The following is an 18,323-nucleotide window of genomic DNA, read 5'->3' on the forward strand; positions in this document are numbered from 1 at the left end:
CGTCTTTGCGGCTTTAATGAGACCATTTGTTCTCGAACGTCGTGAAAGCTCTTCGCAAACGAATCATGTTCTGAAGCAAGGGAAGCGCCACATCGGCAATCACTTTTCATTGTTCTCTGATATTTTAGAGGTGCTGAAATACAAGGCTTTCATTCTTTTCATGCTGACAACTTTTCCTAGTAATATAAGTATTTGTATTTTTGATTCTTCATTTGCCTCGCTACACAATGACCAAAGGTGCCTCTTTCAGCAAGCTACAGATGATATATCTAGCTATGGGTTTAGGAAATATAACGCCAAAACTGCTGACAGGGTTGGGATCCTTCAAACTTTGACGCGGAGAAAGTCTGGACAAGTTTTGTTTGCTGTTAGGGGCTCACTCCATGGCCGGCACAACTTTGTGTATCCTGCCTTTGGTCTCGAACTCCCAGATAGGCCGTCTGATTTGCTTCTGTGTGTGTCTTTTTACCTCAGCGTTGATCCTCCACTGTGTGCCTCTCTCCGTTGATTTGGTCGGTTTGAGAAACTTGAACACAGCGGTGGGAATGTTGATGTTTGGCATTGGATCGGGATTTATGGTTGGCCCACCACTGGCAGGTAAGTTACTGCAGTGAACAAGAAGTCCACGGGTCGCTTGCACGAAGCGATCGTTTCAAGTTGATTGTAACTACCATGGCGACTCATGTTAAAGACATATCTTGGTAGTTACAGGCTACAATTGCTTTGTGCAAGAGGCCCCTGGTCGCTTTGCGTTGTTTTAATATTATTGTATGTTAAATGTGATGAGAGCACAGCGTTTTGAGCAATCCTAAACCAATGACGTCTGATACATTACAGTCAACTAATTCTGTTTAAGTTATCGTTCTTGAGGCGTGTATTTCGCTACTATTTAAACATTTGTATAAACAGTCAGAAGATAACCCTAAGTGGAGTAAACTGATAAGAGACTGTATTTCACCAGATACTTGTGACCATTTTCCAATTATCACACTGTCATCGCTGCTCTGGAATTGCTTTTCATGCTGTAAGTCTTATATCACACTATAAGTGGTGCAACCTACACAGATGATCATGTGTTTCCCATGGGCTCTGCACGGTTTCCTCCCACCATATTATGTTGGCCGCAGTCGAATAAGTGAAATATTCTTTAGTCCGGCGTAAAACATCACTCACATAAATAAATAAATGACATTGTGATGTAGATTTATCTCTCTACCATATCGGTTTTTAGTCGACTTGACAATGGCTAGCAACATTACAGATAAGGGCCTAAAAATTTTGAGGACTTGTGCTTTAATCCCATTCATATTAATGACACTGATGATACTCGATATATGACTAGTGATTTACTAGAAGAGCAGGAGTACTGGAGTGGCATAATCTCACATCAATGAAATTATTACCAAGAGAACTGGTTAAATAATCTTGTACAACCCTTTCTTAGTGGTCCTGACAAGCTATTCAAATTACTTCTCCTTAATGGTAGAAGTCTGCAAAAGCACTTTGACGAAATAATGCGTTATAATTCAAACCTCCAGTGTCAGTAATTTTCAGTAACTGGTATTCCTGAAAGCTGACTGAACTCAGAAACATCCTTCATGTTTGATATACGTAACTATACTCTGTACTCCACTTCGAGTTCCAAACGCAAAGGTGGTGGGCGAGCATTGTATATATACGACTCTCTTGGTAATTATATTGTGCGAGAAGATTTAACCCACTTTCATGATAATGGCGAATATGAAAGTCTATTGATAATAACTGAAGATATTCAAGGAATCTTCGACAGACCTCCAGGGAAAGATGTTAACTGTTTTAATTACATGTACTAACTGTTAGATTACTAACTATTTTAAACACTATAAAACATGAAAGGAAACTCGGCACTTTGAAGATTTTAACATTGATTTATTCAAGTGCGAGAATCATCAGTCATCTAAATGTTTTATTTTCTCACCGTACAATCGTTTTATTTTTTCCCGAAAATCACGAAATCAACAGGAATCATTTCAAACATAGGAACTCTAATACATAATATTTTTGTTAATTACCACGAAAATAGCATAATCTCTGGCATACAATTAACGGATATTTCAGATCATCTTCCAGTTTTTCATTTCAATAAATCCATGCCCACTTACAATGACAATTTTTGATCCTTATCCAATCCATATTCGGGATACTTCTCGAAAAAATAAAGAGGAGTTTAAATCCCTTGTGGCAAGCGTATATTGGCAATCCGTCTTTGATAATAACGAGCCTAACGAGTCACTCTCGGACACCGTTTGTGACAAACACGATGCATTTATTTATTTATTTGATTGGTGTTTTACGTACTCAAGAATATTTCACTTATAAGACGGCGGACAGCATTATGGTGGGAGGAAACCGGGCCAAGCCCAGGGGAAACCCACGGCCATCCGCAGGTTGCTGGTAGACCTGCCCACACACGGCCGGAGAGGAAGCCCGCATGAGCTGGACTTGAACTCACAGCGATCGCATTGGTGAGATGGGTCATTACGCTGCACTAGCGCGCTAACCAATTGAGCCACGGAGGCCCCCATATACGATATAAGCTTTCCTTTCATCAACACAGAATGGGGTAAATAATATCAACCTTGGAATAAACACCTGCAATTCTAAAATCCAGAAAGGAGAAAACAGACGTTATAAACTTCATTTTAGAAACAGCTACCATAGAATAACAAGGCAATATCGCCAGAATAGAAATAAACTTAATCACACACTTAGGATTGCACGCAAAACATACTGTGATAAACAGTTTAGTGAAGTTAACAACAGCATCAAAGGGACTTAGAAGTTTACCTCGGAGATACTGAATAGGAAAAGCAGCGTCTCACTGACACATTTAGATTTAACACAACTGTTTTAAAAAATTCCGCAGTTAATTGCTGATCAGTTTAATGACTTCTAACAACGAAAATACTAAATCCGAATCAATTCGGCTTCAGATCTTATCATTCCGCACGGCATACAAGCATTAACCTTTACCTTATTGCTTAACCTAAAAGCTTATTGCGGCTAAAGAACATAAAAAAATATAGCATAGCACTTTTTCTTGACTTATCTAGTATAATTAAATACGTACAGCATAGAGAGTAAACCCAGAGCAGCGACGACAGTGTGACAGCTGGCAAATGGTCACACGTTACAGGTGAAATACCGCCTCTTGTCAATATATCTCAGTCAGGGTATTATTCTTACTGTTCATGTTAATGTATAGTAGCACCATGGCGTAAGCAGAATAAGGTGAAAAAATAAGAAAAAATGCAGTGACGTTAATTGCAATTTATTAGACGTAAGTGGTCTAGAGCATTTGACATGGTAGACCATGAATCTTACTCGGCAAGATTCCATAACATGCGGCGTCACTCAGGGCTCCATTTTAGGTACTATTTTATTCATTACTTTACGTAGGTGATATCATAAATTCATCGGAGTTTCTTGATAAAACACTGTTCGCAGATGATACAAGCTTGCTCTTGTCTCACGATGAAACGCGTACGTTAACCACATTAATAAATGAAGAAATAGAGAAGATTTATTTATGGCTATGCAGCAATAAAGTATCCTTAAATGTTGTAAGAACATCAATTCATGTACTTCACTCCTGTACGTAAGAAGAAGAAAAATGACTTTTTGCCTTATGTTGTAATTGCCGCATCAGAAATAAAAAATGACTAAAACTTTTAAATTCTTGGTTGTATTCCTAAATGAAAAGCTTACCTGGACCACACATATAAACGAAATTTCTAAAAAAGCGTCTAAAATTTAGGCTGTATTAACCTTGTTAAAGAGTCATTAAGTAAAAAGCCTTGGTTACGTTATACTATACCCTTGTAAACCCCTGTCTCTCTTATTGCAGTGTTGTCAGGGGTAATATTTATCAAACATATTTAGTCCCTATTATCTTGCTACAAATAAGAGCTCTGCGAATCATAACTTTTCCCAAAAGACTTGAACACACCAAGCCTTTATTTATTCAGCAGAAAATGTTGCCGCTAGCACTAATTAATACTTACGCAATACTACTATTAACCCATAAATTCTGGTACTCTCCGTGTGTATGCCATCTTTGTCACTTTTCAAGTTCCTGTTAGAGAGATTAAACCTGTGTCATCATTTTTTACTTAAGTAAAATTCTGTCTCCATCTAGATATTTGATATGTAGCTAATATTTCCTCACTATATAATGTATATGAATATATTTGAACGTGTGTGCATTATTCTTGTTTATACAGTTATTTGACATATAATTGGAAATGCTGTGTGTCCATATACCTTCTCTCCTCAAATATGGGATAATATAAACTCCTCGGGGTTTCCGCTCCAGCCAGGGATCATTTTGATACAGTGTTTACAATTATTTGATATTTGTTATTAATTTACACACAAGCTGTGTTTCACACACCTATGTACACTTACATCAGGTGGAATAAATGAAATGAAATGACATGAACTGTAAGGATCATACTTTAATGGTAAATACTGATAGGTATTACTGGAGATGGGGGCTCGGTGGGAGGGGTGATCGTTGGGGGATGAATTGTGCAAGTTTTACGATTTAAAATATATCACTTGCGTCAAATTCAAAATGTTTTAAGCTGATATAAAGGAATTTTACAAAAAATAAAACGAGAAAAAGAGAAATAGTTGTATTGTTCAGACCATATTTATCAGGTCTCTCGCTCATAGTAATTACGGCTGTTCGAAATTCCTTTTGACTTAGTGATGTTCAAGGTCAGTAGGTCGCTTTAAGGTATATCTGCATGTAGCTAACAGATTTTAAGTTTCCGATCTAAGAATAATTTGCAGAGAAGACATGATTCAAGCACAGTTCGTCCAATGTAATCTATCTGGGGGCTGTTTCTTAAAGGGGTCGTAACGTTACGCTGGCCTAATCACCATGACGTCGCATACTAACGGCATATGCCGCCTTGGTATTTACGACTGGCATAACGTTACGACCCCTTTGAGGTCTTTTTGATCTGATTGTTATCACTCGAGCCAGTTTCACAAAATACCAAAATTTTATAACAACTAAAACCCTCACATATCTAATGATACTTGTTATAATTATATATTATGAGGCAATTGGCCTTCCATGTGAGCATCCAAAATCAAAATTTATAGATGACCATAGCTCACACCTGCAAGTTAGAATTTGAATTACATTATATGTTTTGTTTCTATTTAGCCTGGATTCGACAGATTTCTGGCGACTACGAATATTCCATTTATTCAGCGGGTGAGTGAACTGCCTAGTAGTGACGTGTAACCTTGGGCCAGAATCACTTAAAGGCCAATTCATTTGGCTTATAGGACTAATTTAATTAGCCAACTAGAAAAAAGTTTCTAGCCTGTTTCACATCGACTAAAACTTTTCTTGTTTATTTTAGTTTTTGATTTTTGTTTTAGCCTGCTCACGGTATCCGGTAGAGACCGGGGGAAACCCGCAGGTTGTTGACAGACCTTCCCATGTACGACCGTGGATTTAAGTCTGAGAAATTGATGGTATACATGGAGAAGCACGGTGGTTTACTGCGGGTTGCTCCGGTTTTCCTCTTCCACCCATAAACCTGATCATCGTTGTATAACTAAAGAATTCCTGTGATGGCAATAAGCTGAATGAAAAAGAAAAGGATATACATTTCTCACGACACGACATTTCTCCATGCATGTACTTTTTTCATGGTTCCGATACTGGAGTTAGACTTCTTAATTTTCTCTTCTTGAAAGTACCGGGAATTGATAACACCCATGTTATTGACACAAATATGTGTTTATTTTTTTCCAGGTGGATCGTTTATCCTTGCGTCTTTCTGTGGTATAATGATGATGAAGACAAAGAAAACAGAATATTTGCCTAAAAATAGACTTTCTGCAACCAGAGACAATATTGGAGAAAACCAAAATGGTGTCTTATGAAAAGTCTTAATAAATTGGTTTTCGTTTAACCTGTATTTACTGTTTTATTAGGGCCGATTTTCCCAGGACATATTTTTGTAATCATGATTTCCACAAAGCTTAATCACACAATTGCTCATACAATGCAAGATGTATACAGTTCAAAGCAATACACCAGCTAATGTTCTAAAAGTGCAAAAAGCTGATTGAAAATTCGAAAATACTCTTAAAAAATCGAACCCTGTGTGTTTAACTTAATAGGATAAAAAACTGTTGACTTCTTCTCTTTGCATGATTCAATCCTTTTTTCGTACTTTATATACTTTCTTAGTTCTTTGGTAGTTTGTGTTACACGTCGTTTTTGAGAATTGGCATTGGGGTCATTGACCTAGAACGTCCTTATTGGTTGACGCCTGGTACACGAATAGATCCATAATTTACTGATGTTTGCCCAAAACATCCACGTCGTGCCATTAGTACAGGACTCTCACAAATCTGGGTAAATCTGTATTTCGTAACCATGCTAGCAAGTGACGTCGCCTTGTGCATATCCACCTAAGCGAAGTCAAGTCTGCTGGACATTAAAGGTAATGGATAGACTGACCGTGGCAATCAAATCGTCGCTTTACAGTAAGAGTGTTAGATCGACTGTCGGGTTCTACTTTACACTGCTTTTGTGTGATATATGCTCACATGGTAACTGTTTATAGATCAAACGAGCGAGTTGATTTTCCTTTAAAATGGTCGACTTCATCTGAGAATATGGATATGTATATGTACAAACTGTCCAGTTACTGAGGTGAAATAACAAGAGGACGTATTTCATTGGTTACTTGTGACCATTTGCCAGCTATCACACTGTCGTCGCTGCTCTGGTTTTACTCTCTATACTGTAGGCCTATGTCTTTAATTATACTTATATGATTAATTATATATCGCCACGCATCTTGTAATTTTTCTCTATCTCCATTTTTAAACCGCTCCAGAGGTATGTGAAGTAATAGTATTTTGTCATTATGGCAACACCCAAGGGAGTGGGTAGCAGACCTGAGGGGAAAAAAACCGTTCTATTAAAATCAGGCAAAATTGTGACATATTTTATCTAGAGGCAAAATAACAGTACAAAAATGAATATTATTTGTATAACAGTATTAGCCTTTGAAAGCCCCACCACTAATCACGCCGCGGGTAAAAATGCGCGTGAATTACGCATGTCTGACCTTGGGCGGGTGGAGGTGGAAGGTGTTGTTATCTTTACTTGTAAGGCTGCATGGAGAGTTTGTTGTTAGACGAGCAAGGTTGTTCCTTTTTTTCGTCAGTAAATTAACCGTTTAATTAGTTCACTGCAGCTAAATATACCCCAGCATGGATCGGGGACGCTCTACTTGATCCGAAATTCGTGCTCTGTTAGTTTAGAGAGAAAAAAGTTTTTGATATGAACATACTCTCTTTCAGCCACTTGCCCCCCAAACCAGAAACAGCGATATTTAAACGGCAGGGCGAGATTTATTCGAGATTCTGTCGTGATAAGGAAAACAGCGTGTCACTTACGTGAGTTTTAGTCAAGAATCTCGTGTAAATCTCGGACTTGCGTGAGAATCTGCTCGAAATAACTGATGTATGTGCTCAAGCTTAAATGGCAACTCTTCTCTGGACAAGCAACATCCTGACGAGATTTGTGGACAACACGATATTTTGAGCAATAGCACGTTCTGCCAACAAATCTCGAATGAATCATGACTAAATCTTGCGATGTACACTAAATATCGGCTGAATCACAGCCGAATCTTGCGCTGTCATGCATTTTTTGGTCAGAATTTCGCCTTCTCTTAAGACTGAAGGGAAAGTTACAGTCTTCAGTAAAAAAATTCGACATTCAGACCCTGTCGCAAGATAAACACGTGTTTGCGGATCGTCTGAATTGTCGTATAGACCAGCTGGTGTAAGGCAGATGTTTTGGAGGGATCTTGGCCACATGCAGATTCCATAGAAGATACATGTACGTTGAATTATCTTCTAGACAACCTGGCGTTGGGCAGATGTTTGGCGAGAGCATGGCCGCATCCGGCTTGCCCCATAAGGCACTGTCAGAATTGTCGTATATATATCTTATACAACCTGGTTTAGGGCATATATTTACGAGGGAATATGGCCGCGTCCGGCTTCCTTAGAAGATAGTGTGTAAATCGTCTTAGACAACCTTCATGAACCTGCTGAGCTAGCTTGAAAAATCAGGGTAAATTGTTCTGTGCCGAGATGGGGCATTGTTACCTGTGCTAAATTAAGACGAAATCACCAGTATGCTACTTTTTTCTTTCCTTGATCACCGAAACATTACACTTGTTGTATTTCACTGGCTCACGAAAAATATTTTCAACGATTTTTTTTCATGAATGTTAAATGTGTTTATAGTTCACCTGTGCTCAATTCGTATACCGACTTTAAACGGGCCAGCTTGACCTACATGCATGTGAAAACCGCTTCTGTTTGATACACTCTGCACCCATTCGTCAACTCATGGCGGTGAAGGCAGCTGTGTAGGGGGCCTCAGGCGACACCCACAGTAAGAACCACAACTACAACTTCGGAGAAGCGATCTTAGTTCCCTGGTGACTAGCTGGGTTTCAAACCATTGAGTGCTTTGTCAATTTTCAAGGACCCACCCTGAATATTGGAAATGGCTGGATTTGCCCAAGATTTTTCTAGCTATTGACTTCTCAGTGTAGCATGTCGTCTTGGTTCTTCAAAGATTGCGCTCTGCTTTAGAAGGTAGGTCAAGTATTGGTGGAACGCCATATAAGATTTCTTCGACATGCGGTTCGTGTCTAAATTTGTTGACAATTGGGCTGTTTCGCAAGCTATAAATAAATATTTCGTCGTACATTGTCTGACCGATATAATGCTAAAAATGTGAGAAATGGAAAGACAAAATAGTATCTTTCAGAAATAGTGCATTTATTCCAAACTATCAGAAACAGTGAGCAATGAACAGTGACCAGGGAGTGATACCGGGGTATCCCATCAGTGGTGTCTACAACAGACAAAAGAAACAATTGTTGAGTAGCCATGATAGCAAAAGACCAAAACAAATGTGATATCTATATGTTACTTACTTTACGTGCCTACCCAGTATACCATTACATAAGAACTCCAGTAGTCCCATACCACAGAGTAGTACCACAGACTCCAAAGTAATTGGCGTGGTTAGTTCAATACACACCATTAACTGATATGCATATGAAATATTATTGTACGGTCGGTAAACAATTAAAACACAGTAGCTGAAAACCTCTAATTGTATGGTACAAGCTGCATATTGTCCATGCAGATCCTTTTAAACTAAACTAGCCTGTGGCTTTCATACAGCCATCTCAGTTACACCTTTCATTATATGAGTCTTACATGCATGAATACCATGACTGTGTAACTATAAACTGTTTTATGTTTTATGACTTTTAAAGTTAACATGAACAGTAACTCTGGTAATAGAGAATTAGCTAACTTACACATGTTTTAATGTAACTATTAAAAACATGATATTTGACTTAGTGGTCAGATCTCACTGGAACATCACCTAATACAACAATACACTGCGCATTCAGTAATGTGAACAATGCTGTCATTTACCTGTCTGCACAAACCAACTAAACAACTGACATCACTGAATGTTTTAACACGGCCCTTAATTAACTGTACATACCTGCCACGATATTCAGAAAATGTGTAACTTCACGGAAAGTTATTTACCTAGCATGGTATCAGACAGCACAATGTCTAGCACTGCCACAAGTCTTGTTACACGGATTCTGAAAACAGTCATCTGTAGTAATCCTAAGCAAACAATCAGTTGAACACTTACAGTGAAAAATGAATGACTAGCTGTAACACATGTTCATAGTTCCTACGTGAAACTACACACTCAGGGGATTCATACTTGTCCAAATGAACTAAAATGACGAATGGATTAATTACCCAAATGTACCCAAATTATCCTGGATGCATATTTCTTACTGTTTTACTGACATGTTAATTGCGTTAACACCATTGCTAAAGGTAACGTTTGACCTTAGATCGTTACAAATGGATTATGTGATCAATACATCCATCCCTCCAAATCGTTTTTCAAAGGGGCCCAAAGCCAATTTGTTTTCGTTACCTTGTTTGCATTTGACCTTAGCTCGTTATAACTGAATTATGTGATTAATACATGTGTTGAGCATCCCAAAAACTGATTTAATTATCAAAATCGTTGATAACCACAGAATCGCAAACAGTTAAAACTCATATGTTTGGGGCAAGTTGCAATACTTCCGGTTGATATGTTGCAACGTCTATTATGCATATAACTGAAATCAAACTCCTTGGTCTTTACAATGAGTATGTATTGTTTACAATGAGTATATGTTATTTACAATGAGTATATATTGTTTACAGTGTGTATATGTTGTTTACAATGAGTATATATTGTTTACAGTGTGTATATGTTGTTTACAATGAGTATATATTGTTTACAGTGTGTATAATTCTCTTTTAAGTAAATGTGGCGTCCGTAATCTCTGGCACTTTGCTTCATGATATGAATGTGTGTAATTCTGCATAGCATGGGGCTAGGGGCATGTATTCATCGCATTGAATTAGCTCGCTGCATTGATGTATGAAGAGTTGCAATTAAAACGCAACTGAGATATATGTTTTATTATCGGCAACTTATATATTAGCATGGTACTCGATTTGAACACTCATATCACTCATCCGCCTAGAACGTACTTAGCGCTTTTACAACATCATTAAAAAAAAACTGTTCCTAATTTAGTATTTTATATACTTTCCTAGTTCTTTTCAGTTTCATTCAACCAGGATGGTTGATACCATTATCGGTTATGGTGGTCTTTCATATAATAAACTACAGTTCATTGAATAAGGACTAAGGAGTACAGGAATGGTGCGCGTTTGTAATCATTTGGTTCGTTTCTAATCAGCCACGACTTTCAAGTAAATAGAGTTCGTCATTATAACAAATATATTGTTGTATGTGCTGTGTGTTTTATTAAGTATCTTTGATTTGGCAACTTACCTCGCCTATTAATGCAATGTGTCTCGACTTGGTCCGTGGTTTAGGTCGGGCACTCTGGCCTCGACTTGGTCCGTGGTTTAGTTCGGGGCACTCTGATCTCGACTGGGTCCGTGGTCCGTGGTTTAGGTCGGGCACTCTGGCCTCGACTTGGTCCGTGGTTTAGTTCGGGCACTCTGATCTCGACTTGGTCCCTGGTCCGTGGTTTAGTTCGGGCACTCTGGCCACGACTTGGTCCGTGGTTTAGTTCGGGCACTCTGGCCTCGACTTGGTCGGTGGTTTAGTTCGGGCACTCTGGCCAGCTACTTCCAGGAAACTGACCACTGTTATATTAGTGAAATATTCTTGAGAACGCCCTTTTTTTCCAGTTGCTTTGGTTGATTGATCGATTAACCAATAAAATGAAGAAAAAAAACACATACATTCGCATCATATCTGATCACGCATTCTCTGCCCACCGTCTAACATGCAACAAAACCTATAACCTTGAAAACATAAAATGTACTGAGTTCAGTAAAAGATATTAAAAGGCTAGCAATATTTTAAAGGATGGCTTTACCAATCTCATATTCTTTCACTTCATAAAGGCTAAATATTCAGTCTTCAAGCCAAAATCCAACTATCCAAATCGACCAAATCGAACCATAGGGAAAAATTTCGTTGATGTAAGCAGTTTGCATGCTGTTGGCGGATTAGACGTCCCCGAGGCCAGGTCCTTTGCATTGTTTGCATTCAACTAAATGAGATGACAACACAGCATTTCGAGTACCGTCTAGGCCAATGACGTCTAATAAATTTCCAGTAACATCTCTGCATTTTTTAAACCTACTTTTGTTAAAGTCGCTGTGCCAGTGGGGTAATTTGCTACTATTTAAGCACTTACATGATCTGCCAGAATAAAACCCAAACTGAGGTAGATGATAAGAGGACGTATATCAGCGTTTACGTGTGATCCTTTGCCAACCATCACACTATCGTCGGTGCTCTGGTTTTACTCTATGTGAGGACGTATATCAGCGTTTACGTGTGATCCTTTGCCAACCATCACACTATCGTCGGTGCTCTGGTTTTACTCTATGTAGGGACGTATATCAGCGTTTACGTGTGATCCTTTGCCAACGATCACACTATCGTCGGTGCTCTGGTTTTACTCTATTGAGGACGTATATCAGCGTTTACGTGTGATCCTTTGCCAACGATCACACTATCGTCGGTGCTCTGGTTTTACTCTATGTGCTGTTTTATGTTGCATACCACGATGGTAACTGCATGCATAGGAGTCGTAAAGTATTTCATAATGCTTTACTGGCACAATATCGAAAATGCCATACCTGCTCAGCATTTCCATCTATCAAGAGAACAATATCTATGATTTTCAAACTTCACTTTACAATTATCTAGTATCCAGTGTTTGCGTTATATTTTTAAGGAGACCACTCTTTGAACGATCTGTCATGATGGATGCCGCCTGCAATAATGTGGACAGCGACATTGAGGAGATGAACCACAAAGCTGATATTGAAATCGAGATAACGCAAACTCCAAGGCACCTTAATGACGTAGACAAAGGCTGGGCGTGGGTGGCCTTGTTCGCTGGCTTTGTGACCATGGTGAGTAGAATGACTTGCCAAAGGCTGTTGACATGTCTGTGATGAAGGCTAAAATCCGCACTACGTCTGCATGGAGGACGATCGAATGGGTAATGGCTGGCAACAACCTACGAATCACATATACATTTTTTTGCCGTCTTGCTATACTCATGCGAGTTGGAATTTTTGTAGTTCCCTTGCAAAATAGTAGAATAAAAAACCCACTTTACGTTCATCGATTATATAGGTCTAGCACATGAGCTTTATAAAAGATGTGGCCTCGGACCTTTATTAATTTTCCATAGCGACAATGTTAATGTTTTAGCGCTGAAACTCAGCCGTGAAGATTAGTGTGGGCAATAAGCATTGGTGCCTGCCTTGCCAGGCTTGTGAGAAAGGAGCCATAGAAATGTTGGCATAGGTTAACAGCTTGCTTGCCTCCACTCATAATCCTGACCGTCCCCATATACATGTCTCAGTGACCGTCCCCACATCCATGTTTCAGTGACCGTCCTCACATGCATGTCTGTGACCATCCTCACATACATGTCTCAGTGACCGTCCCCACATGCATATCTCAGTGACCGTCCCACATCAATGTTTCAGTGACCGTCCTCACATGCATGTCTCAGTGACCGGTCCTCACATGCATATCTCAGTGACCGTCCCACATCAATGTTTTAGTGACCGTCCTCACATACATGTCTCAGTGACCGTCCTCACATGCATGTCCCAGTGACCGTCCTCACATGCATGTCCCAGTGACCGTCCTCACATACATGCATTGATTTAATGTGTTTGTATGTTAAATGTGATGACAACAGAGCATTTTGAGTAATTCTAGACTAGTGACTTCTAATAAATTGCTGTTAACATTTTTTTTACCTAATTCTGCTCACGCCATGGTTCAGGAAGCGTGTAAATTGCTACTATTTATGCATTTATGTGAGAAAGTTACAATAAAACCCTGACTTGTGGTAAATTGCTACTATTTATGCATTTATGTGAAAAGTTACAATAAAACCCTGACTGTGGTAAATTGACAAGAGGACCTATTTCACTGGTTAGGTGTGACCATTTTCCAGCTATCATACTGTCGTCCCTGTTCTGGTATTACCTTTGCCCTACGCTTTTAATTATATTCTATATTTATCTGTAATATAGTAGATGTTGATTAATATGCTTAAAGTATTTTTGTGTTTACAGGTGTTCGTTGGCGGATGTGTAAGTGCTGTGGGCTTCATTCATATCTATCTGATGGAAGCCATGGGCGAGAGCGCGGTAAAAACGGCTTGGATCGGGTCGTTGTGTTCAGGGCTACTTAGCCTTTTTGGTGAGCCGATATATTCGTCGCCTCATTATTTCTCAAGAACACAGCGGCAGTTTAATTTCACAAAGCTTTATAAACCAAACCGATTTGGAACCCAAATTACGCGTAGGAGTGAGAAGGCTTTTAACTGATACACGCATATAGTTGCATTGTTCCGCAAAGTTGAACTGACATTAGATGTCAACTCGAATCAAATGTAAGGTCATAGGATATGTCGTTTCGACAAACCATAACTTGGTGGTAAGGATTAAACCTATTGTCTTAAAGTTTTAAGTAGCAGTATTAGCCCTCAACCTGGAGAAAAAGTGGTAATGCATATAGTTAGATCAGCAATAACACTATATAACATAGAAGAAAAAATGGTAATGTATCTAGCTAGATCAGCAGGAACTCTACATAGAAGAAAAGGTGGCAACATGGGAAGCTAATAATCCAGCTGGCTTTTTCAGATTGTGAGTTCGATTCCTATCATTTCTTACACTGGTTTTCGTACGTAGAAAGGTCTATTAGCGGGTAGTCGTCAGATTACCCCGGCCTCTGTCCGGTTTCCACTCACCATAAAGTGAGAGTGAAGTGAAGTGACCGAGAAAGACAAAGGTATTCAGGTGTCAGATCCCGTGAGACATAACCTCACCAATTAAATAAATTATACATATAATTGTAATATTTATTTAATTGGTGTTTTATGCCGTAATAAATATGTACATCGTATTTTAGTGCTAATATGCATGGATGATATATCGTATACATATACTATAGATAATGAAAGCTATATGCTGCCAAAATTTGTACGTAGTGACGTGTCACGTGTTAGGTGTTAGCTTGTCGTCAGATTGCACGAGGGTACAAACACCTACATGCGTTTATCTGTTCACCTGTCCCATGTGCTTTGCCCGGTTTCCTCTCACCATAACGCTGGCCGCCGTCGCATGAGTGAAACATTCATGAGTACGACGTAAAATACCAAGCAAACAGACATCCTAATACAGTGTGTATTCTAAACAGTCATATTAATTAGCTCACGCATTTATATATATAAAAAAAAAAAAACAAAACAAAAAAAAAACACACACACAGACACAGTATCGGGCGACACAACACACAACTACTAGCACGTCTGAAGCGAAGCCACTTCAGAAGTTTTCCTAGTAGGGACAATAGTATTTATATGATAACATAGTGGTATGGGTCCTTTTGACCCACATCTGGAGCGATGTTACACATGCAGCACCCACGTTGGTTTCTATCAATTATATAAGTCTAGCACAACAGTGCGAAAACAGTGTGATAGTTGGCAAATGGTCAGACGTAACCGGTGAAATACGCCCTCTTGTTAGTTTAGATCAGTTAGGGTTTTATCTGTTCATCTAAATTCTTAAATATCACAAATTTACACATCCCTTAACCCTGTGACTTAAGCAGAATTAGGTAAAAAATGCAGTGATGTTAATTGCAATTTATTAACCGTCATTGGTCTTGTGAATTGCCTGTCCCTTTTTGATTTCAGGCCCAGTAGCTAGTGCAATAAGCAACAGATGGAGTTGTCGGACTTGCATGTTCATAGGGGGCGTTCTTGGCTCCGGGTCACTCGCAGTTGGATCGCAGACTGACAGCTTTGGCATGGCATTTCTCACTGTCGGCATTTTGGCAGGTGATTTATTTCTATTAAGTTTCCCTGGACAACCTTTGCCGATTAAAGAGTGTCACAACGGACACAGGGTTAAGTTGTTAGACGTTAAGGTCAGTTTAAAACTAGACGCAAAAAACCGCAACTGCAATCCACAACACGGCTTTGGGCAGTGAATTTGTATACGGTCTGTCTCACTGTTCAGCTAGGGTGACAAAAACCCGTCAACATTGCTCGTTGAGCTGTTAACGCGGACACACGTTCTTTGAATACCATATGTCTTCCACTAATATGACATGCTAGTCTGTAAATCAAAGGTGTCGAAGGTCGAAGGTCATCTGAACCTAAAAGGACATAAATGGAACATTGCGCAATCAACTGAAAATATCATAAATATTGTTCTTATGAAATGTTGAAAGGGTGACTGCGGGACTACAGCATACCTTGTTGACCACCTCCAACTTAAACGATATGTACGGCATCACACTGAGGTGGAATATATGCTTATGCATAGCAGGATTATTGCAGGCGTAGACCTGCAATGTCATACTGTATTTCAAGGTCACACTGTATTTAGCACTTTGACTGCGCTATTACATTGTGTTTTGACAAGGGTGCATCACAGAGAACCACATCGGTTTACATTAGCAATGTTTGACGACATGTTTCTTGGCGGTTAATACTTTGTTTGGTTATTTCGAAGGAAAAATAAATGTACAAATTTTAGTCATATTAAAAACGTTAAAATTTAGTTGTATTGGTACTTCTTGACTTACCAGTCACCATGAGGTGTTTGGTTATTTCGAAGGAAAAATAAATGTACAAATTTTAGTCATATTAAAAACGTTAAAATTTAGTTGTATTGGTACTTCTTGACTTACCAGTCACCATGAGGCAGGTCAAGGGCTAGTAGGTGTGGTGACATATACTGTGCCCACGTGGTACATCATATCGTTATATGTTGGCATTAAACGCCAAGAAGAAAACATACAAATATATGTAGAACTTTTTGGGGTTCCGCAAATTAAAACGTGTTCTCTTTGTAGGTATGGGCTTTGGTTTAGTCACTACACCAGTCTTCGCTGTTGTCGGATACTATTTTGATCGTCGTCTTAGTATAGCAAGTAGTATCGCCGTTATTGGTGTACCCGTGGGTGTCATGGTAGCTCCAGCGTGCCTTACGCTCTTAGAAAAGCATTACGGCTGGAGGGGAGCTTTACTTATATTCTCGGGGATGGTGCTCAATTTGTGTGTCACAGCATCATTATCAAGACCATCAACGTTTGAACTACGCCGGCAAACAGCATTGCGCAAACCGTTGGAAACGTTATCAGACCATAACGGTACTGGGAGGAAGCGGACTGAATACTTATCTGAGATCCACCAACTATTAAAGAACAAAGCCTTTCTCTTCATGGTGTTGTCGTCCTGTTTTAATAATCTAGCAATCAGTATTGTGTACGTTTATTTACCAAGTTATTCACTGACCCAAGGGGCCTCTTTATTTAATATCCAAATGATATACTTAACAATGGGACTTGCGGGTATAATGTCTAAGCTCTTGACAGGGTTAGGCTCCAGCAATCTCCGACGCGGAGAAAGTCTTGACAAATTTTGCTTGCTGTTAGGGGCGTACTCGATTTGTGGATCCGCTTTGTGCGTTCTACCTTCCGTATCTCACTCCCAGCTTGGTCGCCTGATTTGTTTCTACTTGGTGTCGTTTTATTACAACGTGGAACCTGGACTGTACGTACCTATTTTTGTGGACTTAGTCGGCCTGGAAAGCCTCCACATAGCAGTAGGCCTGGAGATGTTTGCCATAGGCATCGGATTCATCATTGGACCGCCCTTAGCAGGTAAGGCGTTGGACTGCTGCGTGAAATGTGCCATTACTCTATTACGTAGTATTATACAAATCACACAACAGTTCAATGATTACAAAAGCTTTACCTTTAGAAGAACAAAAGAGAGAAGAAATTGCTGAAAATTTTCAAAAACGGGAACTTAGCATTTTATTTTCTTTTGGATGTTGAGTGTTTTTCCTTTACCAAAGGAAAAAGATGTCTTGTACATTTCAGGCGCTCTGATATTTTAATTAAATTCTGTATTTTGTTCATTTAGGTTGGTTTCGGCAGATTTCAAGGGATTTCAAGTTCTCTTTTTACACAGCAGGTAAGTCTCTGTGAAGTCATTTTTTATATGCTATCAGGGGCTTCCGTGGCTCAGTTGGTTAGCGCGCTAGCGCAGCGTAATGACCCAGAAGTCTCTCGCAGTCTGACGTTCGTTGAAGACCACTTCTCTTCGACCGGTATGGAATCTATACGTCACAGAAAGTTTGTCAGTAGCTTTTCAAATGTTGGTGGTTTGAGGGTTGGTTATAATGTTAAATAATACATCAATAAATGAAGTCAGTTCGCCTCTATTTTTTTATCAGCTTTGACAATGATGCTTGCACGAATTTCTTTCCAGGATTGTCGGTTTTGCTGTCGGCTCTTTGTTGTCTCATGATGATGAAAACGAAGAAAACAAAGGTTCCATCTACTCGTAGTCTTCAGTGACAAACTATGGACGTTCTGCAAGAATCTAACAACAGCTGTTAGTGACCGTATGCAGAGTAAAGCTCTTGATCCTCAAGATAGAGCACACAGAACTGGTAAAAAGTGCCATGAACCAAAACTTTTAAAATTTTTATATTGTCTTAACTCATTAATTTGTTTAAGCTAAAATATGTGCGTGTATCAGAGAGTTATTCGGATGTATATGGACAAAGGACCCTTG

General features: G+C 39.2%; 1 protein-coding gene and 1 long non-coding RNA gene across 2 annotated transcripts; both read left to right on the forward strand.

Annotated features, from left to right (window-relative positions):
- The first annotated feature begins 342 nt into the window (after window positions 1-342).
- LOC135469883 (uncharacterized) lies at window positions 343-5,914 on the forward strand. Its single transcript, XR_010444364.1, has 3 exons — window positions 343-597; window positions 5,219-5,269; window positions 5,819-5,914. It is a non-coding gene; the product is annotated as an uncharacterized LOC135469883 (long non-coding RNA).
- Window positions 5,915-12,456: 6,542 nt separating this feature from the next.
- Window positions 12,457-18,103, forward strand: LOC135470668 (monocarboxylate transporter 14-like). The gene is made up of 7 exons (XM_064749702.1): window positions 12,457-12,609; window positions 13,795-13,921; window positions 15,426-15,569; window positions 16,592-16,707; window positions 17,233-17,401; window positions 17,667-17,717; window positions 18,015-18,103. Exons 1-7 carry the CDS (start codon window positions 12,457-12,459, stop codon window positions 18,101-18,103), a joined length of 849 nt encoding a protein of 282 aa, XP_064605772.1.
- The last annotated feature ends 220 nt before the right edge of the window (window positions 18,104-18,323 follow it).

The sequence above is a fragment of the Liolophura sinensis genome, chromosome 7 (assembly GCF_032854445.1).
Source record: "Liolophura sinensis isolate JHLJ2023 chromosome 7, CUHK_Ljap_v2, whole genome shotgun sequence".
Lineage (NCBI taxonomy): Eukaryota > Metazoa > Mollusca > Polyplacophora > Chitonida > Chitonidae > Liolophura > Liolophura sinensis.